This window comes from Amblyomma americanum, chromosome 1, assembly GCF_052857255.1.
Source record: "Amblyomma americanum isolate KBUSLIRL-KWMA chromosome 1, ASM5285725v1, whole genome shotgun sequence".
Classification (NCBI taxonomy): Eukaryota; Metazoa; Arthropoda; class Arachnida; order Ixodida; family Ixodidae; genus Amblyomma; species Amblyomma americanum.
The window spans coordinates 505783554-505808228 of NC_135497.1; the positions used below are offsets into that span (position 1 = coordinate 505783554).

Genomic DNA, 24675 nt, shown 5'->3' on the forward strand with positions numbered 1-24675 from the left:
CCCTTGCGGTATTTCAGAGTGAACTGGTAAGCAGACATAATTAAAGTCCACCTTTGTAGTCTGGCAGCTGCTAATGCTGGCGTGGCTTTGTTGTGACCCAAAATTCCCAATAGTGGCTGATGGTCCGTGTACAAGTCAAATTTCCTGCCATACAAGAACTTGTGGAATTTCTGCAAACCAAAAATAAGAGCTAGAGCCTCTCTTTCACACTGCGCATAGTTCTTTTCTGCAGGTGTCAAGGTACGCGAAGCAAATGCAATTGGACGCTCTTGGCCGTTGGGAAACACATGAAAAATGACCGCTCCAACACCATACGCTGATGCATCACATTGCAACCCCAGCGGTTTGCGTGCATCGTAGTACGTGAGCGCTCGGCTGCTGATAAGGAGCTGTTTCGTGGCCTCAAACGCATCGCTACATTTCTTCGTCCAAACCCAACGCTCTCCCTTTCGAAGTAGCTTGTACAATGGCTCTGCTACAGACGCTAGGCTGTTTAAAAATTTTCCATAGTAGTTCAGTAGCCCTAGATAAGCTTTCAGCTCAGTGACATTCGCCGGCTCAGGAGCATGGGCGATTGCTTTCACTTTGCCTTCAGTGGGATGTATCCCCTCAGAGCTTATCTTGTGCCCGAGGTAACACACTGAGCTTAGAAAGAACTTGCATTTCTCTGCCTTGACAGTAATGTTGTATTCGTTCAATCGTTGCAAAACTAGCTCAAGTGTTTTTTCGCAGTCATCTATGTCCTGGCCAGCTACAATGACATCGTCAATGTAGCAACCTACATTCTTAATGCCCATCAAGACTTTATCCATTAAAGATTGGAACAAAGCCGGGGCACTCGCTATACCATAGGGAAGTCTGTTGTACCGATAGAGCCCCCGGTGCGTGTGTACTGTAACAATTGCTTTGGATTCCGGGCTTAGCATCACCTGCTAGTATGCTGATGATAAGTCAAGCACACAGAACACTTTTCCCTCACAAACGGCTGTGAACAAATCTTCCGGTAGGGGCAATGGATAGTGATCCGTTTTTAGGACCGGATTGAGCGTGATTTTGAAGTCGCCACACAACCTTAGTTTGTCACCTTCCTTCTTTGGAACCACTACGAGGGGAGTTGCCCACTCACTCTGCGTTACTCGCTCGATTACACCCTTCTTTTCAAGGTCAGACAGTTCTTTTTCTACCGCTTCTCGCAACGCAAAGGGTACTGGCCGGGACTTACAAAACACAGGAGTGCACTTTGGCTGCAGAACCAATTTTGCCTCATAGTTCCTAATCGCTCCCAAAGTGGAAGAAAATACACTAGGGAACTTGGAATGCAACTTCAACACCCTGTCGTCAATGCTCAAGGCGAAAAGAGATTTCCAGTTAAGCTGCAACTTCTCAAGCCAGCTCCTGCCTAAAAGTATAGGCAGATTGCGCTCACCCTCACGCACAACAACAATAGGTAACACGGCGCACTGACCTTCATAGCGAGCAGTGACATTGCATTGACCGATCACATGCATTTTTTCACCTGTATAAGTTTTGAGCCCCAATTTCGTTGGCTCACACTTGACATGCGACAACTTAGCGGCGTATACGCTTTCCGGCACAACAGTCACAGCAGCACCGGTGTCAACCTGCATTGGCAGGTCGTGGCCTTCAACATTCACAGACACAACATAGCTCTTCTTAGAAGGCGTAGCGTCGCAACTGTATAACGTGGACTCCTCTTCCGATGACTCGGATACTAGATGCGCTTTTAGTTCTTCACGGCTTGCCTGGCACATATTTTGAAGATGACCCACTTTCGAGCACCGTCTGCACTTGTACTTCTTGTACCAACAGCTGTCTGAAGTATGCGCCTTGCCACAGCGGCTACACTTCTGTTTTTGACTTTTTCCTCGCGTTGAGTCTTTTGTCTTTCGGTCGCACCTCTCGTGCGTTCCCACCGCGTTGAGTGCCTCACTGCGACTTCTTTGTTGCAATAGCGCGGCCTGCTGTGTGGCCAACTCCCTATCCAGCGCATTTTTGCATGCGCCTTGAAATGTTAAGCCTTCCGTGGTGAACAGAGCTCTTCGAGTTTCCTCATTGCGAATGCCTGCTACCAGTCTGTCTCGCAAGGCATCCTGCAGAAAGTCTCCGAAATTGCACTTCCGAGCAAGGTGTTTTAACTCCAGAACGAAATCTTCTACGCTCTCTTGCTCCAGTTGAACTTGGCGGTTAAACCTGCACCTTTCAGCAATGACTGAAGTTTGCGGGCTGTAGTGATTCTTCAGCAGAATCTTGATTTCAGCGAAAGTCTTTTCACCGGGAAGCGCTGGAACTACCAGGTTCTTGAGGACTTCATACGCCTCTGCGCCAAGTACTGTTAGAAAAACTGACAGTTTCTTTGCTTCCGAGACCTCATTGGCGCTGACGAAATGTTCAAACCGTTCCAAGTAAGAATCAAAATTCTGGACCTTGGGGTCGTACTCATCGATTCTACCAAGACGCGACATCGCTTCGGTGCACAAACGTAACAACGTAAACGTAACAACGCTCCGGTGCAGTTACTTATCGTGTCGATGTCTTGCTTAGTGCGTAGGATCCGTTGTCAGCTGCTTGCCCCTGGCCGCCAGCCACTTGCAGTCCGCGTTAGTGGCTTCCGGTGTGCGTCGTCCGATCTTGCCCAGACATGCTTGGCAGGCCAGTCCCGACGGATCCCATCCTCGTCGCCAGTGAAATAACTACGACCAGCATCGACGAAGGTCCAGAACTAAAAAACGTTTATTGCCAAGAGCATGGTGTTCTTATAGTGCGCCGATAGCGTGCCGTGCGCAGCTTATCAGCAGCACGGAATGACACGTCAGCGGCTCGCTAGGTGCTCACGCTATCACATGTCAGAGCCGCGACAGACTTGGCATCTAGGTTTCTGAGCGTCTTGTTCAACACTCCGCCCGATTCCGCCGCGGAGGTTGTAAGGTGGTGACCCAGAGCAAACCAGACCTCAGCATCTACTACGTCTGCGTCCAGGGCCTCATTGAGGAGGCCCACGTATGCGGGTATGGGTTCTGTATGCGACGTTTTCAAATAGCATTTTTGCAGTTGGGCGAGTAGCTCTGCTTCTGTACCCTGATACTGGCGAATTAGTCGCGTTAGTTGGTCACGTTGTGCGGATTTTGTGTGTGTTCGGTCGAGGAGGTGGTGGAGCAAGAGCCATATCTTTTTGCATCCCATGTTGCCATTCATATTATCACAAATTTGGCTTCATTGTTTTTCTTGCATGCAGTTTCAGATTTAGTGTGTGTTTCGATTTGGCTCTCGAGTTGCGCCATACGCTTGCGTAAGTTTCTGTTGTGTTTTTTTTTTCTTCCAGCGATTTAGCAGGCTGGCGTGCACTTCCCACATGTGGAAGAGTTTAGAGTGTGTCGTTTGATGGGGCTCCTCAGTAGGCGTCTCGACCGTGGTAGCCTTGACGTCGTCTTTGAGTGCCGCGATCCGCTCCATTAGATTGTTGATTTGACCGGGGGAAGTCTGCCCTCGTAAGCGTCTGAACCTATCCCAGTTGGTAATGCGAGTGCGCATGGGGTTTAGTTTGTGCAATTTCGTGTGAAATGTCGTGGACAGTATGTAATGGTCGCTTCCCAGCGTGTGTTTTGTGTTGAACGAGTGGGCATCGCGAATGTTTTTGGACAGTGTGAGATCCGTGAGGTATATATGCTAACGCTATTTCCGACCCGCGTCTTTTCTTGGGGATCGTTAAAAATTGTGAGACCCAGGTTTTGGATCGTTGACCGGAGCTTAGTGCCCTTGGGGTTCTTTTTGTGATAACCCCAAGCTGAATGTTGTGCGTTAAAGTCGCCTACCACCAGGAGTTGTGTCCTGGCCGGCCAGGCTCGTGGCGTAAAGCAGTAGGTCGGGAATTGCTGGCCCTCTGTCTTTCGGGGAACTGTATAAGTTCAGAATAAAGACATCTGCGTCTCCCTTTTTCCTCGGTACAGTTTCTAGTAACGTGTATTGTTCGTTAGAACTGTCTATAGTGTGTTTTAGGGCCGTAATGTTGCGTTGCACAAAGGTAGCGGTGAACGGGGTCGTCGCCGTCGTCACTGCGTTCGAGGGGGGAATGACTGCTTTATAGCCTGGTAACTTCGCCGGGCCGCTAGATCTTTGAAGGGCTATCACGTCCGGTAGCCTACCTAGGTTTTGGATGTGAAACTGCTGGTTTCCCCGTTTTTTTTCGGGACACCCTTGCAGTTTCGTTGCCATACCTCAATTTGTTGGCGAGGGGCCGTGGGGGAATATGGGAGGGATGATTACGGGCAAGGTCGCGACTGGTCGCATTACGTTACGGCTTACCTCCAAGGACGCGAGGCGCTCCACTACTTCATGGAAAAAGGTAGTGATGTTTGTTGGCAGGTTGCAAAGTGGAGAGGGATATTTTTATGTTATAGGACGGAGAGGGAAAGTGGGGGAGAGGAGGGCTTCGATGGGGGGTAAAGTGGCGGGGAGAGCGGGAATGAGGAGAGGGAAGACGTTGGGAGGCTACGGGTGGCCTATTGGCTCGGTCGTCCGCCCCGGCTGCGGGAGGCGGTTGGTTCGAAACAAACAACCGAAACCCACTGCAGAGTATTGCCGCAGTTCTGGGCAAGTCCAGATTAATCTCCGTCTCTGCCTGAATTTTCGAGAAAAAAAAAACACAACACGTCTGGGAAAAATGATTGGCTCTCGAGTAACAGCTAACCCTGAAACGTTCGCGTTAGGCCCGTTTCAAATGATGCGGCTAGAACGAGAATGGTCGGGCTTGCTGGCGACGACGCAGTGCGATTTTCGGTCAGTGATTTCACATGCAACGACTACCCAGCGAATTCGGTCGGAGGGACAGGCAATGTTGCTCGATATTTGCATAGGAAATCCATCATTAAACGCAGAAGAAACACTACACGGAATATTTCCATGATGTTATGACCAGCCTATTTTTAAACGCAAGGCAATATTTCGTATATTTGATTAGAATAAAGAGTTTTGCTTCCACTGCGGCAACAGCTCGCACGTGACCCCACGTCGCATGCCGTCTAGGAGCTCCCCATTGGTCAGTCGCAGCGTCCAGTCGCAGAGCGATCACACCGACGCTGCGACTGAATACCAACCGGACAGAACTCGATGGCAAGCCGTCTGCGGCTAGACCGACGACCCTTCCCACTGGCAGACCGACGGAATTCGGAGCGTCGTAGGTGAAAATCGCATGCATGTGAAACGGACCACACATGGCAGTATCCCCTCAGTTTAGTCTGTCAGGAGAGTCCAGAATGTTTTCCCTAGCTACCTCCGTCGTTATTGCGCAACTCCAAGATCACTGACCGTGTCTTACTGCTGACTGTTGGGCCGCCCTCTTAAGGGCCGTTTCGTCGTTGCCGCAGCACTCTCTGACAAAGGACGAGCGAAGGTTGTGCTTTGTCTAAAAATCTCCTCAAAATTTAAGCGATTTTTCAGATTGATTCTCTATGTTGGGAGCTCCTATGATTCGTGAGTACGCGTCCTTTGGTCGCCATGGAGATAAGACGTTAGAAGGCGCGGGGGGGGGGGGGGGAGGGTGTCAAACAGGTCAGCGTTTTTGGTTGAAAAGAACTGATCAAAAATTTGTGACGCTCCGTTAATTCTTTGCCTTTTCATTTTGTAGTAATTTTTGCTGATGTGAACGTAAATAAAGCGGAAAATAAACTAAGATTGCCAGGCAATTATCACTAATGCATCGCGTTTGAGCCAAAATGGCATTGCACGTGGCAAGGAATCCAAAAAAGGTCAAAGGTAATCTGTGGTTGTTGCGTTTGTTTGGGCTGTTATGCGCGCCTAATGTGCTGCAGAAAAGCAACAAGATGTCCGAAAGAAAAACATTTGAATTTGTTTGTTTTTACTCTTTTCGCATTTCTCCTTTTGGCCTTAACGGTGCGCAATGAATGAACGCAAGCCTGGCGCACATTCTGGGGAAAACCCGTATTCTTAATGCCACCGGTGCGGGTGTCCGCGTCACTGAGGCCCACTTTTCCTTGCAGCCCCCAAGTATTGGGTTCCTCTATTATAAAGCTCTCTATTTTGGACTTTTGTAAATGAAGCGCGGCGCCCACATCGTGGAGTAAAAGTGAAAGGCACAGATCCAGCCACTGAAATAAACAGTTGCAATACACTATCCTTTAATGCGGGGTAGCATAATTGCCACGCAGTGCAGAAATTTGGGCCCTCGTCTACTCATACAGCGTTTTTTACATGTATTAGAAGCAGCATGTGCACTGCTACAAGAACTCCTGCATGAATTAAAGATCTTGAATGCGCTGCAAGAAGCATATCAAGTTCTCACCAGGCGTGTTCACCTACTAAAAAAAAAGTTCTTTAATTAAAACGTGCCGTCTTAAAAATTGTCTTACTCTGAGTTCCGTCCGAAGCGTTTACAGCCATCTTTATTTTCCGCTGCGTGATGGAACGTCAAAAAGCATCAAGCGACCGCTCCAAGCAAATGTTAAGAGAGATCAACTGCGAGCAGTTTCGGTGCTTATTCGCGCCTTTCTCTTACCTCACTGACGCGTGATAATTTTTGTACCTGTTTAGTACGGCGCATGTGACTGGTAAGGGAACACGAGCACAGCCGACTGAAGGTAGGCTACTGAAAACCTCTTAATTATCTCATTTTTCGCGAATCACAGAGACTTCGCGATAAGTTGCTCCCGCGAGTAACTCCACTATGCCAAATATTCCCAGAAAACCATATTTCTCGAATCCACGAAATATTGAGCTCGCGGGAAATAAGTCGTCTGCAGTACGTGTCTAAGGAGCTGTTCAGTGGTGATAGGGCTCACCCTTTGATATTTTGCAGGATTTTCTGAATGCTGTTTTGCCATATTCCTTATAAATAATGTGTCCAGAAATGAATTTTTGTATTATACAAATGCTATTGTCTTGTAAACGCCAATGGAACCAGTACATATTTTCTTCCCAAATGAGTTAAATAGACATGATCTGAAATCGAAGTGTAAAAGGACAAATTTCGCATCCAAAGAAAACAAAGCGCTATACAAGATGCTACGATACACTGCATATGGTATTAAAAAAACTCGGCAGCAAGTACCGCCAAAAGAAATATGTTTGCATTACTTATCAGGATTTAACACATGGCTTTCACAGGAATGAATTGCGGATTTCACACAAATTCACCTGAAACATCATTTGGTTTGGTTTAGTTCCGCTTATGGGGTTTAACATCTCAAAGAGGCTCAGGCTATGAGGGACGCCGTAAATGGACGGGTCCAGAAATTCGACCACCTTGGGTTCTTTTACACGCACTGACGCCGCACAGTACACGGGGCTCTAGAATTTCGCCTCCATGTAAATGTGACCGCCGCGGCCTGGATCGAGTCCGCGTCTTTTGGATGAGCAGCCGAGCACCATAACCACTAAGCTATCGCGGCTGCTCCAAAACATGATTTGTAGAAGAGTACAGTCCAGCTCTTTTATTTAAAACTAAACTCAAAAACAATCATGGTGGAATTCAGCAGTCCAAGCAGTTGTGTGGGAATTTAAAAGGAGGCCGTAACGTTTGCTAGGTTATGCGGTGTTCTGGACCGTTTACTTGTGTAAATTTAGGTCCTATTATTCAGCACAGCTGTCAGACCGACTGACTGGTTTCTTGCTAAAAAACACATCTGGTTCTAAGTTTCGCGGTAGTTATCTGACCCCTTTCGTTCCAGTAGTTTTTAAAGTAAGCTTGTAGCAGCCGCGGTGGCTCAGTGGTTTTTGTGCTCGGCTGCTGACCCGAAAAGCGCATGTTCGATCCTGGCTGCGGAAGTCGCATTTTGGTGGAGGCGAAATGCTAGAGGCGCGTGTAATATGCGTGTATTATCCGGAGGTCTCCACTACAGCGTCCCTCCTAGCCTGAGTGGCTGTAAGGCAGTAAACCGTATAAATAAAACCAATGTAAACTTGTCTAGATTTGTTTAACATTGAACCAAGTTGTGCCTCAGTTAAAGCTTCAGGATTTGGTTTGATAATTTCAGAGAACGCCCGAATATTTGCTGAATGAAAGTTCACGTTTGCTGGTAAGTCCTAATTGTCCCAAAGATATACAAATAGCACCTATACAAGACATCATGCGACCAATACACTTTTTTGTTTAGGCCATTAAAAGCTTTAATTGGACTTTAAAATTTGATAGCCAGGTGTCTGAAAACAAACGTGTGCACTATGCAAAGAGGAATGTGTATCGGAATATTTTTTGGGGGCCTCAGCAAAAACTCACCTCAGTGTAGCGTCCCCATTACGTAATGCTACTGTCCTAGGGGGCTTGGAATAAATTAATAGAGCATATGCGTTTCCGAGCAATGGTGAAAGCGAATTTGTATAACCGGCATGCAAGTTCCTCACGAAGAGCATATCTCCGCAAGCTTGCACAAATGCAACGACCATACAGCTGCCACCGGCGCTGACGTAACAAAGCACATGTCGGTTCCTCTGCGTAAATGCGATCAGACGGCTCAGACACCAGTGAGCCCAATGCTCACAAAAATTGCTTTGGATAAGAACCGACCACAAAAAGAAAACTGGCCACTTTCCCTGAAGAAAGTAAAAATAAATGCCAGTTAGCAGTTTGCTGAAAACAAGCCTTTATTTCCAGTTTCCTTTCGACCTTCCGGATTTCGACGTTTCCAAGATGCACAGTAGGGGACATCGCTTTTTTTAAATTAAATAATATTTTCTTTTCTGAAATTACTATCTAAGGGTCGACTGGCGAGCTTTGAAGATGCAACAGTGCTGGATGCGACCTTGGAATGAAGAAGCATCTATGACTCCGTGGGACGCTTCCAGAGATTCATAATATCGGACCCTTTAGTCTTCTCTTCGATCTTGGCGGCCATCTTCTGCAGGAGTTCCTGATTGAAGTAGTGCTTCCAGTCACCCACCTTGGCTTTCCGCACAAAATTGAACACCTTCACATCTTGTTGCTTCCCATCGGCTGAAGAGTCGGTCGATTCAAATTCCATGATCTTCTTCATGAACTCTGGGCTGCTCTTCTCCATGACTTGCTTGAAGATGTTTTCGTCGTTATCCAGCATCTTTCCGTACTCTTCCCCTAGGAAGTACGCCAGCTTCCGGATGCTCCCTGGTGTGTCTTCTTTAAACTGCTCGTACGTGCTGAAGAACACGTTAGGCTCGTTCCTCATCTCGTACCCGGACAGGATGTGATCAAAATAATCACCAAATCCAAAGTTACCCTCGAGAAAGCAGTCAAGGAAATCGTCAAAGCTTCCGTTCTCGAAGCGGAATTTAGCGATTCCTTTGACGTGGTGATAAAATGAAACGGAACAGTCCCACGGATTCCGAGCCATGTAGACATATTTGGCATTTTTGTGGAAGGAATTTCGGCTAAGGATCGGCAGGTTTGTACGCATCATTCGCGGAGAAGGCATCTTGTCCAGCAGTTCCTTCGTCCCGTTCATTTCCATGAACGCAGCCTTCTCGATGTGGTCGTAGTAGTCCGTTGCTGACTCTCCCTTGTTGAGAATGAGGAGGATGACTTGCTGGACCCAGTGGGAGCCAGATTTCGGGTATGCAACAAGAATTATGTCACCATCGCGAGGCTTGAAGTTCAGGGCGTTGCGCAAGCATTCAGGCTCGCAGTACGGCCCTCTGGGCTCGCCGTCGATGATGTTATAGTAGGGCAGCTGCCTCTGCTTCTTCTGCTCTTCCTTCTTACTCATTGTCCTTGTCTTTTGCTTCCTACTTCTCGCTGCACTTGTCTCCTGCGCAAAACACCGATAGAAAACATTTATCAGGGACTTCACTTCGAAGGCGTTGCCTAAAGAAGGTGGCCTTCCTGAGGAATACGAAAAAGAGGACTAACATAGGGCCACATATTCCACATCTCGATATTTGATATCGATTAAGAAACCAAGACTACAATACAGCAGACAGTGTAGCAAAATGAGTTCCTGTCTCCAAAGACCATCAGGCCAAAAAGTGATGAAAAATCTATACGGGACAAATTACGCAAAGAACCTTTATCATGGCAAAACAGAAAGCCTTAGGGAGATTGTAACAAGGATAAAAATCATCCTTTATTGGTCCTTGTTACATAAATTGCTTAAGTTGCACATGAATTTTCAAACATTAAACGAAAGTATAACGAGTAGGGTCACTACCCTCAAATTCCTAAATGCAGGCTTTGCACAATAATGCAACTATAGTTTAAAAACGTCTTGAAAATCGTACAGTAATAATGTGCAGTAATAACTGCAAAAAACGGGAATATAACCACCCACCGCTTGCTCCCACACTAAAAAGATATACCATGTACATCACGCGTTTCTACCCCTCAGCTAGTACCGCGTATCAAATTTTAGCGCAATGTTTTAGTCTTTGAAACTTGGAAAGAATCCAACCTGGCGCAAGTAAAACCACACACACAAAGGAAAGACAAGGAGACAACGGACAGGCGCCTGTCCGTTGTCTCCTTGTCTTTCCTTTGTGCCCCTGTCCGTTGTCTCCTTGTCTTTCCTTTGTGTGTGTGGTTTTACTTGCGCCAGGTTGGATTCTTTCCAAGTTTCAAAGATGCTTAACCAACTTGCCCAGCAACATGCCTTACTGAGCTATATTTTAGTCACTTCCAAATAAAGGGTTTTATTTTGGGTCCCGCACAGATGGATCAAAAGGCCGATATAATACCGCAAGCGGCGCATTCGAGGCAAAAACAATTAAGCCTTTTTTTTTGTTTCGTAGATGCCTCTATGTTATGGGCTTTACGCAAACAGATAATTAGTCGCCTCCTTTTTGGGTCGGGGCAGTGATAACTGTCACCAAACTGGTGAATTCGAACCTGTTCATATTCTTAGAATTCACTGTCCAATTTTTCATCTCCCTTTATTTACCCTCTAGACGTTCTCCATTCAGCTAATGGCGTCTTACTTGACTCCACTTTTTGCAATTTGACCCCACAATGACTGCTTTTAGATCCCTTAGCATCTGGGATACTCGCGGTGGCTTCGTGTTTTGGGGGCCGGAGGGCCTCACTCTGCATTATAATATGTTGCTCCGTTTTCCTGTGAGGCCTGCAGAAACAGTTTTTGTTTTCTGTAACGTCAGAATTTTCGGGGACACATTTCGTTTTCAAGCACCCAGGCATAGCGTATAAAAGTGTTGAGCTTTCGTTGAAACTTTCGACAGTTGTAGTGGTTCATTTAAAATAATAAAAAAGAGGAAGGAAAAGATTTTTCCTGGCCCCGGCATCTGTCGTCGCTAACGGGAAGCACCTCAGCTGGGGCAGCGGAAATAAATGATAACAGGCAGAATCGAGAAATGAAATGAAAGAAGTGAGGGGACCGGCAGAAAGGATAGGGGGAGAGAGGTGCTATATACGAGTATTCTGTTTACAGAACAACATTTGTGCAGGTCGGGCGTGAGTGTTGTCTATAATCAAAGAGGAAGGAGCAAGAAACTTTGAAGAGCATTAGCTCCTACTCGTCACGTTTCGAGATATCGTGGGGTCTGCTACCACCCTTGATCACAGCGCTATATGTGGCAGCAACTACTCATCACGTTTCGAGTTTTCGTGGCCATTTGCTGCAGCAATTAGAAAACAGTGCATCTCGCGTTGAGACTTGTAGCGCCATCTGCAATATCATTGTAGAAACAACCACCTGCCGTGTGCCAGTGATGACCTCACGGTCCAATATGGCGGACAGAAGTGGGACTACGTGAATCTGATGTCAGGGGACGAAATGGCAGCATAGTTTCGGTTTCTAGAATCCAAGATGGCGGTTATTAAAATTCGTAGTGCCGTCTAATTCCTTCTCTCCCCCCCTTGCCAAAAAAATATCCTAAAACGGGTAGGTAAACTGTCCCATAACGGGACCGCTATAAATGCACGCATTCATTCTGCTATTTATACTCCAGCAACAACGGGTACCCGTCCGGGGACAGATGTGTACCGAATTTGGTAGGCAAATAAAACCCTATGGTTTGTGGTATAAAAATAGAACCACAATTAAGTAATAGGTAAACAGTGTTTACATGCAATCACTAATTGAAGCGTTACCATATCGCACCGTAAGCCGAATTCTAGGCACACATTGATCCCCAGAACGAAGCAAATTCCGTTTGGCACGTATCTTGAGCGGGTGCAAATCGACACTGAGCAGACGTGCATCGTAATTTCTCTGATAGACGGCGCTAGGCGGCGGTCGTTCCGCAAGGCGCCGTGCGTGCACGCGTAGCCGAGCATGGTTTCAATCCGCCCACTTTCAAAGGGTATTACACTGAGTTTCTCGACACAAGCGGCGCGTTCTTCGCTTTCTTCATCTAGTAAACCAAACAGCTAACGCTCGTTACTTCAGCGTCTTCCAGACAGTGGCGGCTTTTTTTTTTGAACTTTCGAAAACAATTTCCATTTTCTTTTGTTTTGCTTTTAATCGTCCCATACTGCTTCAACGTGTGCTTGTCAAGCTCTGGTTGGCATGGTAGCGCCATCTATGCTCTAAAACTGAAAATAAAGCCACAGATTCTTCACTATAGTTCGACAGGCAAAGCCGCCACAGCCGCCGGCCTGCACCAATACACTTCAGCTCAGCAGCCGTAGCGTCACTAGAGGATATAAAAACAGCAAGAGCAGCGGACAGCAATGAGGGTATCTGACTTCACGCGGTGGCTGCGACGCGCGTCTATTCCCTTCTCATTTTCCTGTCACCCTGTTTTTACAGCGAGTGATATATGAATGGCCTTAGGGAACCGACGGTGGCCCCGCTAACACAGAAAACAAGAGCGAACACGCCCAGCGCTCTCGCTCGCACAAAGGACGCGGGTAAGGGAAAGCACGATTGAAGCGGCGAGCTGAGGGAGGCGCGGTCATCTGAAGCGACCGCGTGCCCGCCCTTGGTTGCACCGCGCTCTCCGGGCAAGGCGCGGGTGTGGGAAAAAGCAATGGAATTAGCGAGTGGAGGCCGAGGTTGTGTGCCCTTGGATCGTAATTCGAAGAGATGTCCGTTTCGCCTGCACCAACCAACGTTTGCATCAAACGTGCACATGCGCCACAGCTCTTGCTGAGTTTGGCGCATTTCGCCTCAACGTAAAGGCTGCGCTATTTTCTTTAAAGTTTCTTCTATCCGCGCGCGGCAGTGGTAGTGGCCTTGTTGACGCCAGAGACCACCCTGCGTACTTTAGTGGTATATCTTCCAACAGACCCTTGTTACTGCAGTTAGTGGTCCCCGGGATATCTCGTAGACGGGAGCGATGTGAGGCGCAGTGTAGTACGCTACTGCGAAATGCGAACCTGTCATGCCTTCATGAGGTGCACGCCCACCGTTGCTAGTGTACACTCTAGTCAGGCCAGCTGTTTTGACAGGCTTAAAACCCCTCAAGATTCTCTTTTTACCCTCTGTTGTACAATAATAAAGTTTACATAAGTACTCCTGCTTCCTGGTTTAAGAAGGCCAATAGGGAGACGCACAAAACCAACACATTACTTTATTCGATGTTAGTTCGAAAGCGCACTTAGCCAGCCGAATCAAACGGTGGTCTCACCTTCCTCGTAAAAGCAGCTCCATGAAGAGAACTGCTTTACTTGGTCGTCAGAAAAACCTTGCTGGTTAAAGGCAGCCCGTCTCTACTCAGCTCCCTAATCTTGCTCTGCTGTGGACCGAGTTCTTAGACATCGGCGGTGTTCTATTTGTAAGGGATGAATAAGGAAAGCAAAGGCGCGAAACACATCGCTTGATCCTTCATAATTTCACCGTTCTACACGCAATGAATGTAGTCGGTCTTTGAATTTTGATGAAAATTGTAACGTGCCGTGCATAGTGGTGTGCAAATTGCAGCGTGCTGTGTAATCCCCGTGATTGAGACACTCTTAGAGATTGCTGATTATTATGAATATTTATGCGCAAGGGCATCAACGGCCAAAGAGCGCCAGGACACAAGGTATTTTCCATTTCTCAAGGCGGGGTCAAAGACCCATTTCCCAAGCATTTCACCCTAAAGAATCCGAGCACCAGACTAGGAGAAAGCTTGTACCCATTGTATCACCGGTGGATACCCGGCGGCACTGGGGATCGAACCCCGCACCTTCCGCATGCGAGGCGGATGCTCACCCGCTTGGCCACCGCTGCGGTCGTCTTCTTAGAGGTTGCGGTTGCGGAGTTATGCTTCGCTTTGCATACAGCCCACAGTATTAATTAGGGACTCGTCGACATGTTTATAAAGTTCTTATACCAAGAACAACCAGTCCCGAACATTTCGTCACGTAGCATTCAGGCCCAACCAGGGGCGTAGCCAGTGGAGGGGGGGGGGGGGGGGGGGCTTATGGGGCTCCAGCTTCTCCCGAAATTTTTTCGAACTGTCAAGCACCGCTGACCAAAACAACCACCGGTGCCGGAAGCCTTTCTGGATTTTGTCACATACATTGCCTTTTTCCGACTAGAAAAGACATTCTGGCGCGAACGGTTATTTACGGGCATAAACGGGCAATTACGAAAATGCATGACTGTTAATACCGCAGAAATTTGTGCCGTTCATGGTAACAGTTAGCATCATGATCAGAATTGCCATGCGAATACGAAATTTTTGAGGACATCAATAACCGATTTTGATTGACCTTGCTCATTGAAAGCCCTGCCCACGCGGTGTTTCTCAACCTACACACTCGGATATTGGTTATTTCAACTTGCGGCATCATTCGTGGATTTCATTAGTCCTTTTCTTTCCTTTTTATCCACCTGCTTTTACTTTTTCTTTGAATCAAAGGAATACTGTTCTGTAATTATGGGTGCAGAATAATGGTCGCCGTGCCGGCAGTTAAAAATACATACTTTCGTATTGATTTCTACATTGTTCCTCTATTACTCTAATCATATGGTGCTGTCGCGACCGCAGCATGGCAGAACTACATATCGGGACTTCTGCTATGATAGTTTTGTTCTTGCCTGGATCGTCTGTCTTTCCGTGTGTAAAGTTTACTATCTGCGAATGCGCAAGAAGTTTATTTGCCCTATTTGACGGATTGTATACAGCGGCTTTTGCTTAGATACGTAGGTTTAATAGAGACACACGTGTATTTAAACATCTTGTTGCGACGTTTTGTGCACACATACAGCGACTTTGTTTCCAGTGACACTTTCTTGTCCTTTAACAAGTTGTGTCTTCGCATTTCTGATACTCCAACTTATCTTCGCACTTATAAAGTATATTTTGCAGAACTCCTCGTTTATACATGTGCCCGCTGTTGCGAAAAAAATTTCGGTGCAATTACTCGCAATACATGATCGGTGACAGCTGCTGCTGTGCAGTACACTGGAACGAAGCACAGCGTCATTGAGAGTTTTCCCTGGCAGTTGGATATGTACAAATATCTAAAGGTTTTTGAACGACAAAAATTCATTAAAATGTTTCTCCTCTGCTAGCTCATTTCATGTCCTTTATTTTTTTTCACATCAGCGCGATGCACTGCTCTGCTAGTGTCGGACTGATATAGGTTTAGACTTCGTGTGATATTTTCTTTACTAATTAAACACGCAAAAACATGGAACCATTGGCATCAGTTATGTCTGCCACGATTTTTAAGACATACGAATACATTCTTTGATTTAATGAATACATATTTCAGTCGTGTAGAGAGTGCGTAGCGCTATCTAATACACAATGGCATTCATAACCGTATAAAGACACTCCATAAGCACGTTTCTGACCAGTCCAGCTCGATTCAGCACCTCAAATGAGTGAAAGACCATCTGTATTCATCCATTTAAAACCCTTTTGTTTGCCCACCCCTCATGTAATGTCCTTTTTGGACCCTTGAGAAAATAAATAAATAAATAAATAAATAAATAAATAAATAAATAAATAAATAAATAAATTGTCAGTGGCAATGCAGTTATTATTCTTGCATTTGATTCCTCTACAAATTATATGAGGATGCCGCCCTGCAACATGAGCACCGCCACCGAATAAAATTTCTGGCTACGCCACTGGGCTAAACAGACCGAGAAAAAGACGAACCAAACTTTTTTAAACTCTTCCTGCCGGAACAAGAAAACCCCTTACTTGACAAACATCATAGCAACGCGCTCACTTCGCAGCCGTTGGGGTCAGAATGGACGTCGCTGTAGGCACCGCACTATTTAAGTTTAAGCCTGAACGACCGTTGCTCCGATTTGGATGCATCTCTGAGGCGGATGATGTACTGTCTTGGCAATAGAGCTTAATTATAGAACACCACTCACAAAGATAACGCATCGTACGGCGGTTGGAGCAATGTGTGCTCATCTTCATGTTTCCTACCCAATCCAAGTTTCCTGCCCAATTTCATCCTTCATGCCCGAGCACTTTTCCTGCCAATCCTCCTGTCGTAGCGAGTCGACCCGCGATCACTGTTCACTTGACGATGCACGATCGCGATAATTAGGGAATTTAGGTGCACCTGTCGAGCTTACATAAGATAACGTGGCCTGTGCGGTGAACATATAATGATAAAGCTGTACGCGAGCCGTTGCAAAAAAAAAAAAACGCGGACTGGGGGGCTTAAACAGGGAACTCGGAACTCTCGTCTTGCATGTGAGGGTTGTATACTCAATCGCCGGTTTTAAGTGTTTCTCCTAACACACTACGTGTCTCTTGACGCTCGTAAAAAATAGAAAGTGGCCAACATTGTCACGCTTCGGGCAACAATCCACTTAAACGGCCCCCACTGGCACTTGCTATTGCACAGCTCAGTTCAGTAGTGCCGCGGCACAGGGAACTAATTTTCTATTCTGCGCTGATTGAACAGAAACACCTAGACGATGCAAGACCTGTTTAACAGGAAATGATTCTGCTCAGAGAGGAGCCATTATTTATCGCCCCCTTTGAATGCAAGAAATTTTCATTAACATAGTGCCTCTTTCATTGACTGGAAACAGCAAAATAATTGATATACCTCGTACTTCGAGTTCATATTGAAAACGTCAGCAAAATACTTAAATTAAGAAGGGGTAAACTACTGCGCTCATAATATTGAGATTACAATTGCTGTGAAACAAAGGCTTTCATCTGCTTGCGTGGTGTATAGCGATTTTTAGCGCAATAAGCCTTCTGCGCCGTTGGCCCTAAATGAACAAATTGAAGAAGCGCGGCCAATCATAAAAGTTCCAGAACTACAATGAGTAATCACGATATCTGTGAAGCTTCGGGCTCAGAATTTCTACTTGGGTGGGCGCGGGCAGTGCGGATCCCTGAGAGCTCCAAACGGTCGCATCGTCGTGACCAGAGCACTCTTCTTCAGCAGTGGAATCCGGCCTAGGCTATCTTCTTCCCTGCCCCCTGCGGTTGGCCACTGCTGGGTGGTAAAACATTCTTAGGCCAGGCCTAGTGCTGCCCGTCGTCGTCCCGAGTTGCATGCCGCTGTAGTGATTGCTACAGATTTATGCTCTTGAACCTCGACGCAGAGGGGGGGGGGGGGGGCTTTCTTATCTCCACTATTCGCATGTAATTAGCGCTTAGTTGCGGTGTTCACATGACCATAAAACTTTGCTCACTGTACCCTTATCTGCGCATTAGGTGACTGCCTTGGGAAATCCGGCGCCACCCAAATGCTTTAAGGGCGGAGTAGACGTAGTTTCCGCTGCATAACGGTGAAGTAACCTCGAATCTTGAATTAGCGGCCTTCCCGGATGGAAGGCACGAGACACGCGGTTGAAGGTCATGTCGCGTGCATGAGGAAAACGGCCGCTGAACGAAAGCGTTTTTCATCGAGGCTGTGACGTCTGTCGAACCGGAAATATCCGGCGCTTGCTAATGGGGCAGCTTGAGTGTAATCACCACAGAAATCGGTGTATATGTTCACCCCAGCTGGCCGCTGACTCTACCTATCTGCGGACTTTCCTCTCTCACGTCCCAGTGGTCGCTATGCCTCCGAGACCGTATTATTTCTTTTCTGAATGCTGTAACACCAGCAAGAATCGGCCAAAGGTGGAATTGAGTGAGCAGCATTTCCTGCTTCACTGACCTTATCGTTCCATGTCATAGCAATGTTTCTGCAAGGCCTCACCCAGTCGTGTATTCTTAGCCAAAATGACAGGTCATGTGGAAAGTGTGATGTCTCGGTCTCGAAAAAACCGAGACGTTGCGGTAAAAAGCGTCTTCGAAACTAAACGAAAGCACTCAAAGTTTAGTTAGACAGGTAACACGCCGTCCTGTCCGGCCTTCCCACGTTTTTTTTTGTTCTTTTCAAATTTCTACTTGCTCTGATCTGGGAACACAATGGCAACATTGAGGATAGGCTGAACAAGGGTCGTTGAGTTGCGTAAAATGCACGGGCGTGAGCGCACTCGTCCTCTTTGGCAGATACTGAGCAAAAAAAAGGGTTTCTTTGATGCCCGGCAGCCTCGCTAAGATGTGACCCTGAACATTCCCAAAGGCCGGGCCTGTCGTGATTCCCGCCCCCGACTGCAAATTTTTTGCAAACATTAGCTGCACAAATATTATTAGAGGTTTGCTAAAGGTGGTATCCGATGGTACCAGCACACCTCATAGTTGCCTCCACTCGGAAGATAGAGGCGCGCAGCCGCAACCGAAAGGCTACGCTTAGGTGTTGTGCGTTTGTTAAACCACACACTGGCGCTTCGTGCCACTACAGTCACCTTACGGGTCACCTTCGTCGGTAATCCGCGCTGGGTGACGTGAGAAACTTTAGTAATAAATAAACAGCATTATATTATTCCACATTTACATTTTGCAACTGCATACGCATGGGCACTATAAATAATGTAGCTGAAGTAAAGCCAGAAAAAAAAACCGCGACCAATACGTCCTTTTAACCAACACGTTAGTACTCATCTCTGAAGCGCCGACCGCTTCTCCACCTTTACGAGACAGGAAAAATCGTAATGCGCTGTTGCATTCTTCAATTTATTTCCGTAGGAGTTAATTAAATAATTCTTGAAAAGGCGCACTGGCGCGTTTTATTTCCCTGAATGCAGTACAGAAAGCAGACATTTGGTCTTTCGATTGTTTGACCACTGAGATCTAAAAACAATACGAAGAGAAAACGAAGGATGGTTTAATAAATTGTTTCTCATAAAAGGGAGCTTGTCATGTCAACTGAGGATCAGTCTGATCATGTAGTGGGCTGGGTTTCATTTTTTTATGTACGTTTGACAAAAAGATAGCGCATTTGCAACTGTTAGTTTTGTCCGATTGTGTGTCCCAAATTTTAAGTTGCTTTTGGTCCAGAATATTTTAATGAACGTTAAAGCATTTGAGGGACAACGAGCCTAAAGATTGGGTAAAAGAAATCCGCGACCACTACATAGAAGACGTTAGAATTTTCAATGGCACGCCGATGCAAGCATCGGTCAAGGCCAAACTCGGTGCTGCTGTTGAGACACTAGATTTCAAAACTCTGTGTTTCGCATAAACGTTTATCCGCAATTTGATGATGCATGACATCTTCTGGTAAGTTTTCCGGAGGAAACAACCTAATAGTCAAATACGAAGTTATGAGGCATACACCAGGGGTCCAAAAATAGCACCTTAGCTTTAATGCTGCATTCGCATAAATATAGCTGTGAGCACGGTGCCCAGTAGCCCATTCGTAATAATTATTTCACATACAACTCATTAGGAAAGTAAAGTCGTGTTTAAACTCCGCTGATATTCGAAGAATCCTAGTCTCACGGGAATCTCATTTGACGAGAACAGTTGGAACCTAAAATTTTAGTGACCTGCGAAAATTTAGTACGTGCTCTCTCAATCCTACATGCCAAGAAAACATTGCAGTTAAGGAAGTTTGGTGAATGGGCTCTTTTATGCATATTTATGCGAGAGTAGACAAAACTGCACGCGCACTGGTGCGCTTCTTAGGACGTTGTAAATTAAGTTACTTTCCTCAAAATCGGAACTGTACTTCGTTTCACTTCGCGTTCATTCAATATGAACAACAACAAAAAAGCCGCGACATGGTAACTTGCGCGTAAACGAAACGCTAAGGCGCCCGTGTGCTGTGCGATGTCAGTGCACGTTAAAGATCCTCCAGGAAGTCGAAATTATTCTGGAGCCCTCCACTACGGCACCTCTTTCTTCCTTCTTTCACTCTCTCCTTTATCCCTTTCCTTACGGCGCCGTTCAGGTGTCCGCAGATATATGAGACAGGTACTGAGCCATTTCGTTTCCGCAAAAACCAATTATTATTATTATTATTATTATTATTATTATTATTATTATTATTATTATTATTATTATTATTATTATTATTATTATTATTATTATTATTATTATGATTATAAACCAAAAGGCACGAGAAAGAGGGCTCTTACGAGACGAAACTATAGAACAGAATGAGATGAGCCCAAATTTCTTACTAAACAAAAAAAAATACAACTCTGTCGTATCCTTGCAGCCATCCTAATAGTACCACTTCAAGTAGAAATTGCTCAGTCTACGTTCATGCTCTTTAGGCAACTAAATGGCATATTTGTTTCTTATCTTCTTTTTACAGAAGGGGCTATCATATTAGGGTTTCAAGGTTTGTAAGTCCACATCTCCGGCACAAATTCCTGACTCAAGCGCGTTTGTTTACATACTATGATATTTAGTGGCCTTGGAGGCCTCACCGTTCGGGTTTGCTGCTTCATCATGATGATAGCATTACAGTGCAAGTAGCCATAAGGTGCAAAGGAAAGCTTCTGTTCAGCTTCACTTTGCAAATCATTCATGGCCAGTGACATTGTACGAATCGGTGTCACACACGTCGCAACAATACTGCAAATTGTTTGCGAGCAAAAAAGAGGTAGAGTGCTTACCACAGCTTCCGTATCCGTGTCCTCAGTGGCCTGTCCCTGGCTGTGCGAGTGAGTAGAGATGAGCGCGCAGCGACATTCATAAATAAAGCCATGCTGACGTCATCAGCGACCCTTTCTCGTCGCTGTAATTGTTCTCGAGCCGCCTCATTGGCGGCTGCTTCGTGGCTCGGGAGAGCGTTGCCCCGACAAACTACCGCATGTGACTACATCACGGCAGTTACATGTACATACGCGTCGGCAGAAGGAAGCGGATACGTTCTTGACCTCGCGAGGTGAGGGCTATTCTCCGCGTGGGCGCGAAAATACTAGAACAATAACCGAACAAACTGCGGAGCGCTTTCCCGGCCACGCGCAGAATGAGGAATTTACTTTTAGGGCGGGTCCAATAACTTTTTACGGCCGGCTGTCCTCACGACGGTAGGTCTAGACAGCGAACGCAGTGATAACGAGAAAAAATCCGTCCTTTTTGTGCCGGCCGGCGCGCACGAGCGGAATCCTGCCTATTGCCGCGATGCGTGCAAGTCCTCGTGTGTTCGCAGTTACGTGCCTGGCGCCGAGTCCGAATAAAAGTACGGCTCTTCACAATATACAGTGCTCAAGCCTTTCTCAGGGTTTAAAGGTCGCTGCCAATCAACTGTCGAATTCTGATGAGAAAAGGTGTACACATGCACCAAAGGAACTTCGAAACGCGATGACAGCCTCGACCAATTCAGTTTTTCTGGTACGGCGCAGTTATGTCTGGGCAAAGATTCGTAGCGTAGATTGTATGCGTTGGCTTAACGAGGTCCGAAATTTCGTGGCCTGGTTACTGTTATTATTTGTTATCTAAATCACACCGCACTGTTGTGCCTCACTGCAGAGCGCATTTTCACAAGGGCGAGAAGGCAAGAGAACACAACCCAAGGCTTAATGTGGAGTCTTTGTAAAATGCATAAAACGCATAAAAGTAACAGTATAGAAGAAGCAAAGATTCAGAGCAATAATACGAACTAATGCACTTCAGTCTAAAAAAAATAAGACATCCCAACTCTTTCAAGGAGCCCTGGCTAGAAATTAGTTTTATTCTTTCATTGTCTTAGAAAAAACAACTAATCACATCAGTTTACCTTTGCCAAAATTACATCTCATGAATAGTGTGCACAGTGTTCCTCTATTGATTTTAGCAGTAAGACAAGCGTAACTGGTTGCCTTCGGTTGATTGCTAGTCTTCTCGAGCGCACTGCTTGTTTCACCGCTATGAATTTCCTGCTAGCGCAGATTTTTGATTTCCTTCAATTTCTTCAGCGCCAGTGCTCCAGGACCTTGGTGCCTTTTGGGAGAAGAACTATTTGGCATTGTAGAAAGTGCTCTGTTTACTCTTAGAATGGTTTGAAGCATAGAATAATGTGCAGTGTTATATGAATGTAGGGCTCTGCATGATAAAGAACTCGGTTTTTCAGCAGCGCGCAACATGAGCACGAAACACGGAGGAACAAGACGACGCGCAAGTGCTGAAGTTCAACATTATTTCAGAAAGTTGGCGAAACACTGCATGATATCCGCAGAAAGCGACCATCAGAGGTACAGAAGATGTAGGCCCGCAGTGAAATGGGGGGGGGGGGGAGAAGAAGCAAAGATAAAAAAAAGAATCGGAAAAAATGATCCTACCAGCATAGTATACCGATACAGGCAGCAAGCCAAGTCCACGTATCATTAACAAAAAGCAACAAAAAGTGGGGAACATCAATGTAGCAGAGGCCTGGTACAAAAAAGCCAGCAGCTAGCACGGCTGCAAAGCTGCAAAAGAATGTTTTGCTTCTTTTCTTTTCTTTGCTTTTACGAGAATAGACGGTAGCAAAATTTGGCAAGCCAACAGTCACATAATTCTAAAAGCAAAAAAATTCAAGCATGGTGAACGCTTATAATATTTAGTCGAAATACGAAGGTGACACGAAGGCATGAAGCGCCTTTCGGGATTATCGAAATAGAATGGAAAGTGATGCGCACGAGAATTTTTAACCATTAAATTTTGGGCGTTTACTTTTCTTGCCCTGGGTAAATAAACTAGCTTTCCTAGATTTTTGACGTTATTTTTTCATGATAACTCTTACTCCAGTCATTCTCATTTGAGTACCTTGGTCGCAAGTCGTGCGAAGCTATTCGTCCCTTCACGAACTTGGCAACTCATATCAGAGGTAACAAAGATGTCCTTTAGTAACCATTATCCTCAGCTCTTCCCAATCGAATCCACTGAATATCTCTTAAATACGCGGTAAGCAGCAGTGGAGATATTGTGCACACTTTCCAGATTAATATTTTATCACTTTTACATTGGCGGCTAGTAATGGTTACTCTGGAGTCTCTAGAGATATATCTAGTACCCTATATGAATCTTTCGCACCACGTTACGCAATAATTGCATGACAGCTAATTTTTCGACTGAATATAATGATTTGTCATAATCTGTTGAAGGCTATACGCAGCGATTGCTTATATCTTGTGCATTTTCTAAAACTCGATGTATTGGACCCGCCACAGTGGCTTAGTGTTTTGGGCGCCAGACTGTTAAGCCCCTGGACGCGGGTTCGATCTTAGCCGCGGCGGCCTCGTTTCGATGGAGGCGAACCGCAAGGCGCCCGTACATTGTGGGATGTGAGTGCACGTTAAAGAGCCCCCGGTGGTCGACATTATTCTAGAGCCTTTCACAACGACGTCCTTCATAGCCAATGTCGTTCTGGGACGCTCAACCTCTATATCGTATGCCATACCATAACCTGATACACTGTGCGAATGTGGTCCATCACAGAAGACTCTTTCTGTAAACCAGGAGGCTGTCTTGGTTTTCAGAAGTATAAGGCAACTCTAATTCGAGTAGCGATCGCCGTTGTAAATACCTTGTGAGCAACAGACAATAATCTAATGCTTTTTAATCTTTAACATCCCCTTCCTTAAGGACTATTGTAATATCGGTATTCTTCCAAGAGTCTGTAAGTTCTAGGTCGTTCGGCGTTGCGTATGGAGCGTGGCTAAGTTTGTAGCACGATATTTTCTTCAACATTAAGTTACTTAATCCTCACCTTTTTTCCTTTGCAGTGCTTCTAAGGTTATCGGCACTTGCTCTTTCGTTACACCCTGAGTGCCCATTTTTTTTAGGTAAGAGCCCCACTCTCACACAGCTAACGTTGAAGTGACGCCTGACGGCAGCCTAGGCGAACTTTTCGACAGTGGCCGGCGCCTTGCGGCTGGAATTATCCTTGCTTGGAGTATGTTTTCGTGTGTCGAGGCACTAGCGTACGCCTTTGTGGCCGCACTATACTGCAGTTTTTAGGAGATAGAGCTTGTTTAGTACCTGCGAAGTGAGTTAGATTCGGTTGTTTATGGGCTGCGGGCTTGCAACAGCTGGACACCTCGCTCCTGTGTACAACATAAACAGGAATTACCGAATCCAAAATTATAATAATAAAAATAATGATAACAACGAGTTCAGTACCCTCTTGCAAACAAAGGCATAAAACAGGCATGCCAAAGCAAATAATGAGGCTTGTCCGATTGGGCCAGGAAACATCGCTGAATGGCAAGGTATTATACAATTGCAGTCAAGAATGTGGACCCTGATCAAAATACTGAGTAAGCAATTATTTCAAGTAAAGATTACTCATAGAAAGTAGGTGAACTGCGAACAAGGAGGTAAAATTAAGAAATAGTTAACAATATTTTAAGATAATTTTAGGCTTCCTTTGTGGTCACAGGAAAATTACCATCACGGAATTAAGTAAATATATTTGGAACCTAAGGACGCATCTTCAAGCGTTATCTTATTTCACTGCAATGTTGGGTACACGAAAGCGGGTACATTTTTGTAAAGCTCGAGGAGCAGCATATTACTTTGTGAGCTCGGTATGCCAAAACTGAGGTTGGACTACTGTCT

At 45.8% G+C, this 24675-nt stretch overlaps 1 protein-coding gene across 1 annotated transcript; it reads right to left on the bottom strand.

The window, feature by feature from the left end:
* Positions 1–8588: 8588 nt before the first annotated feature.
* Positions 8589–20901, bottom strand: LOC144116152 (amine sulfotransferase-like). Its single transcript, XM_077650858.1, has 2 exons — positions 20769–20901; positions 8589–9749 (listed from the first exon to the last, which is right to left on the bottom strand). Exon 2 carries the CDS (start codon positions 9705–9707, stop codon positions 8790–8792), a length of 918 nt encoding a protein of 305 aa, XP_077506984.1. The 5' UTR covers positions 9708–9749; positions 20769–20901; the 3' UTR covers positions 8589–8789.
* Positions 20902–24675: the final 3774 nt, after the last annotated feature.

What these genes read in the sequence shown, in the direction of transcription:
- LOC144116152 (XM_077650858.1), bottom strand. Translation starts at nt 9,707, where the DNA reads ATGAGTAAGAAGGAAGAGCAGAAGAAGCAGAGGCAGCTGCCCTACTAT.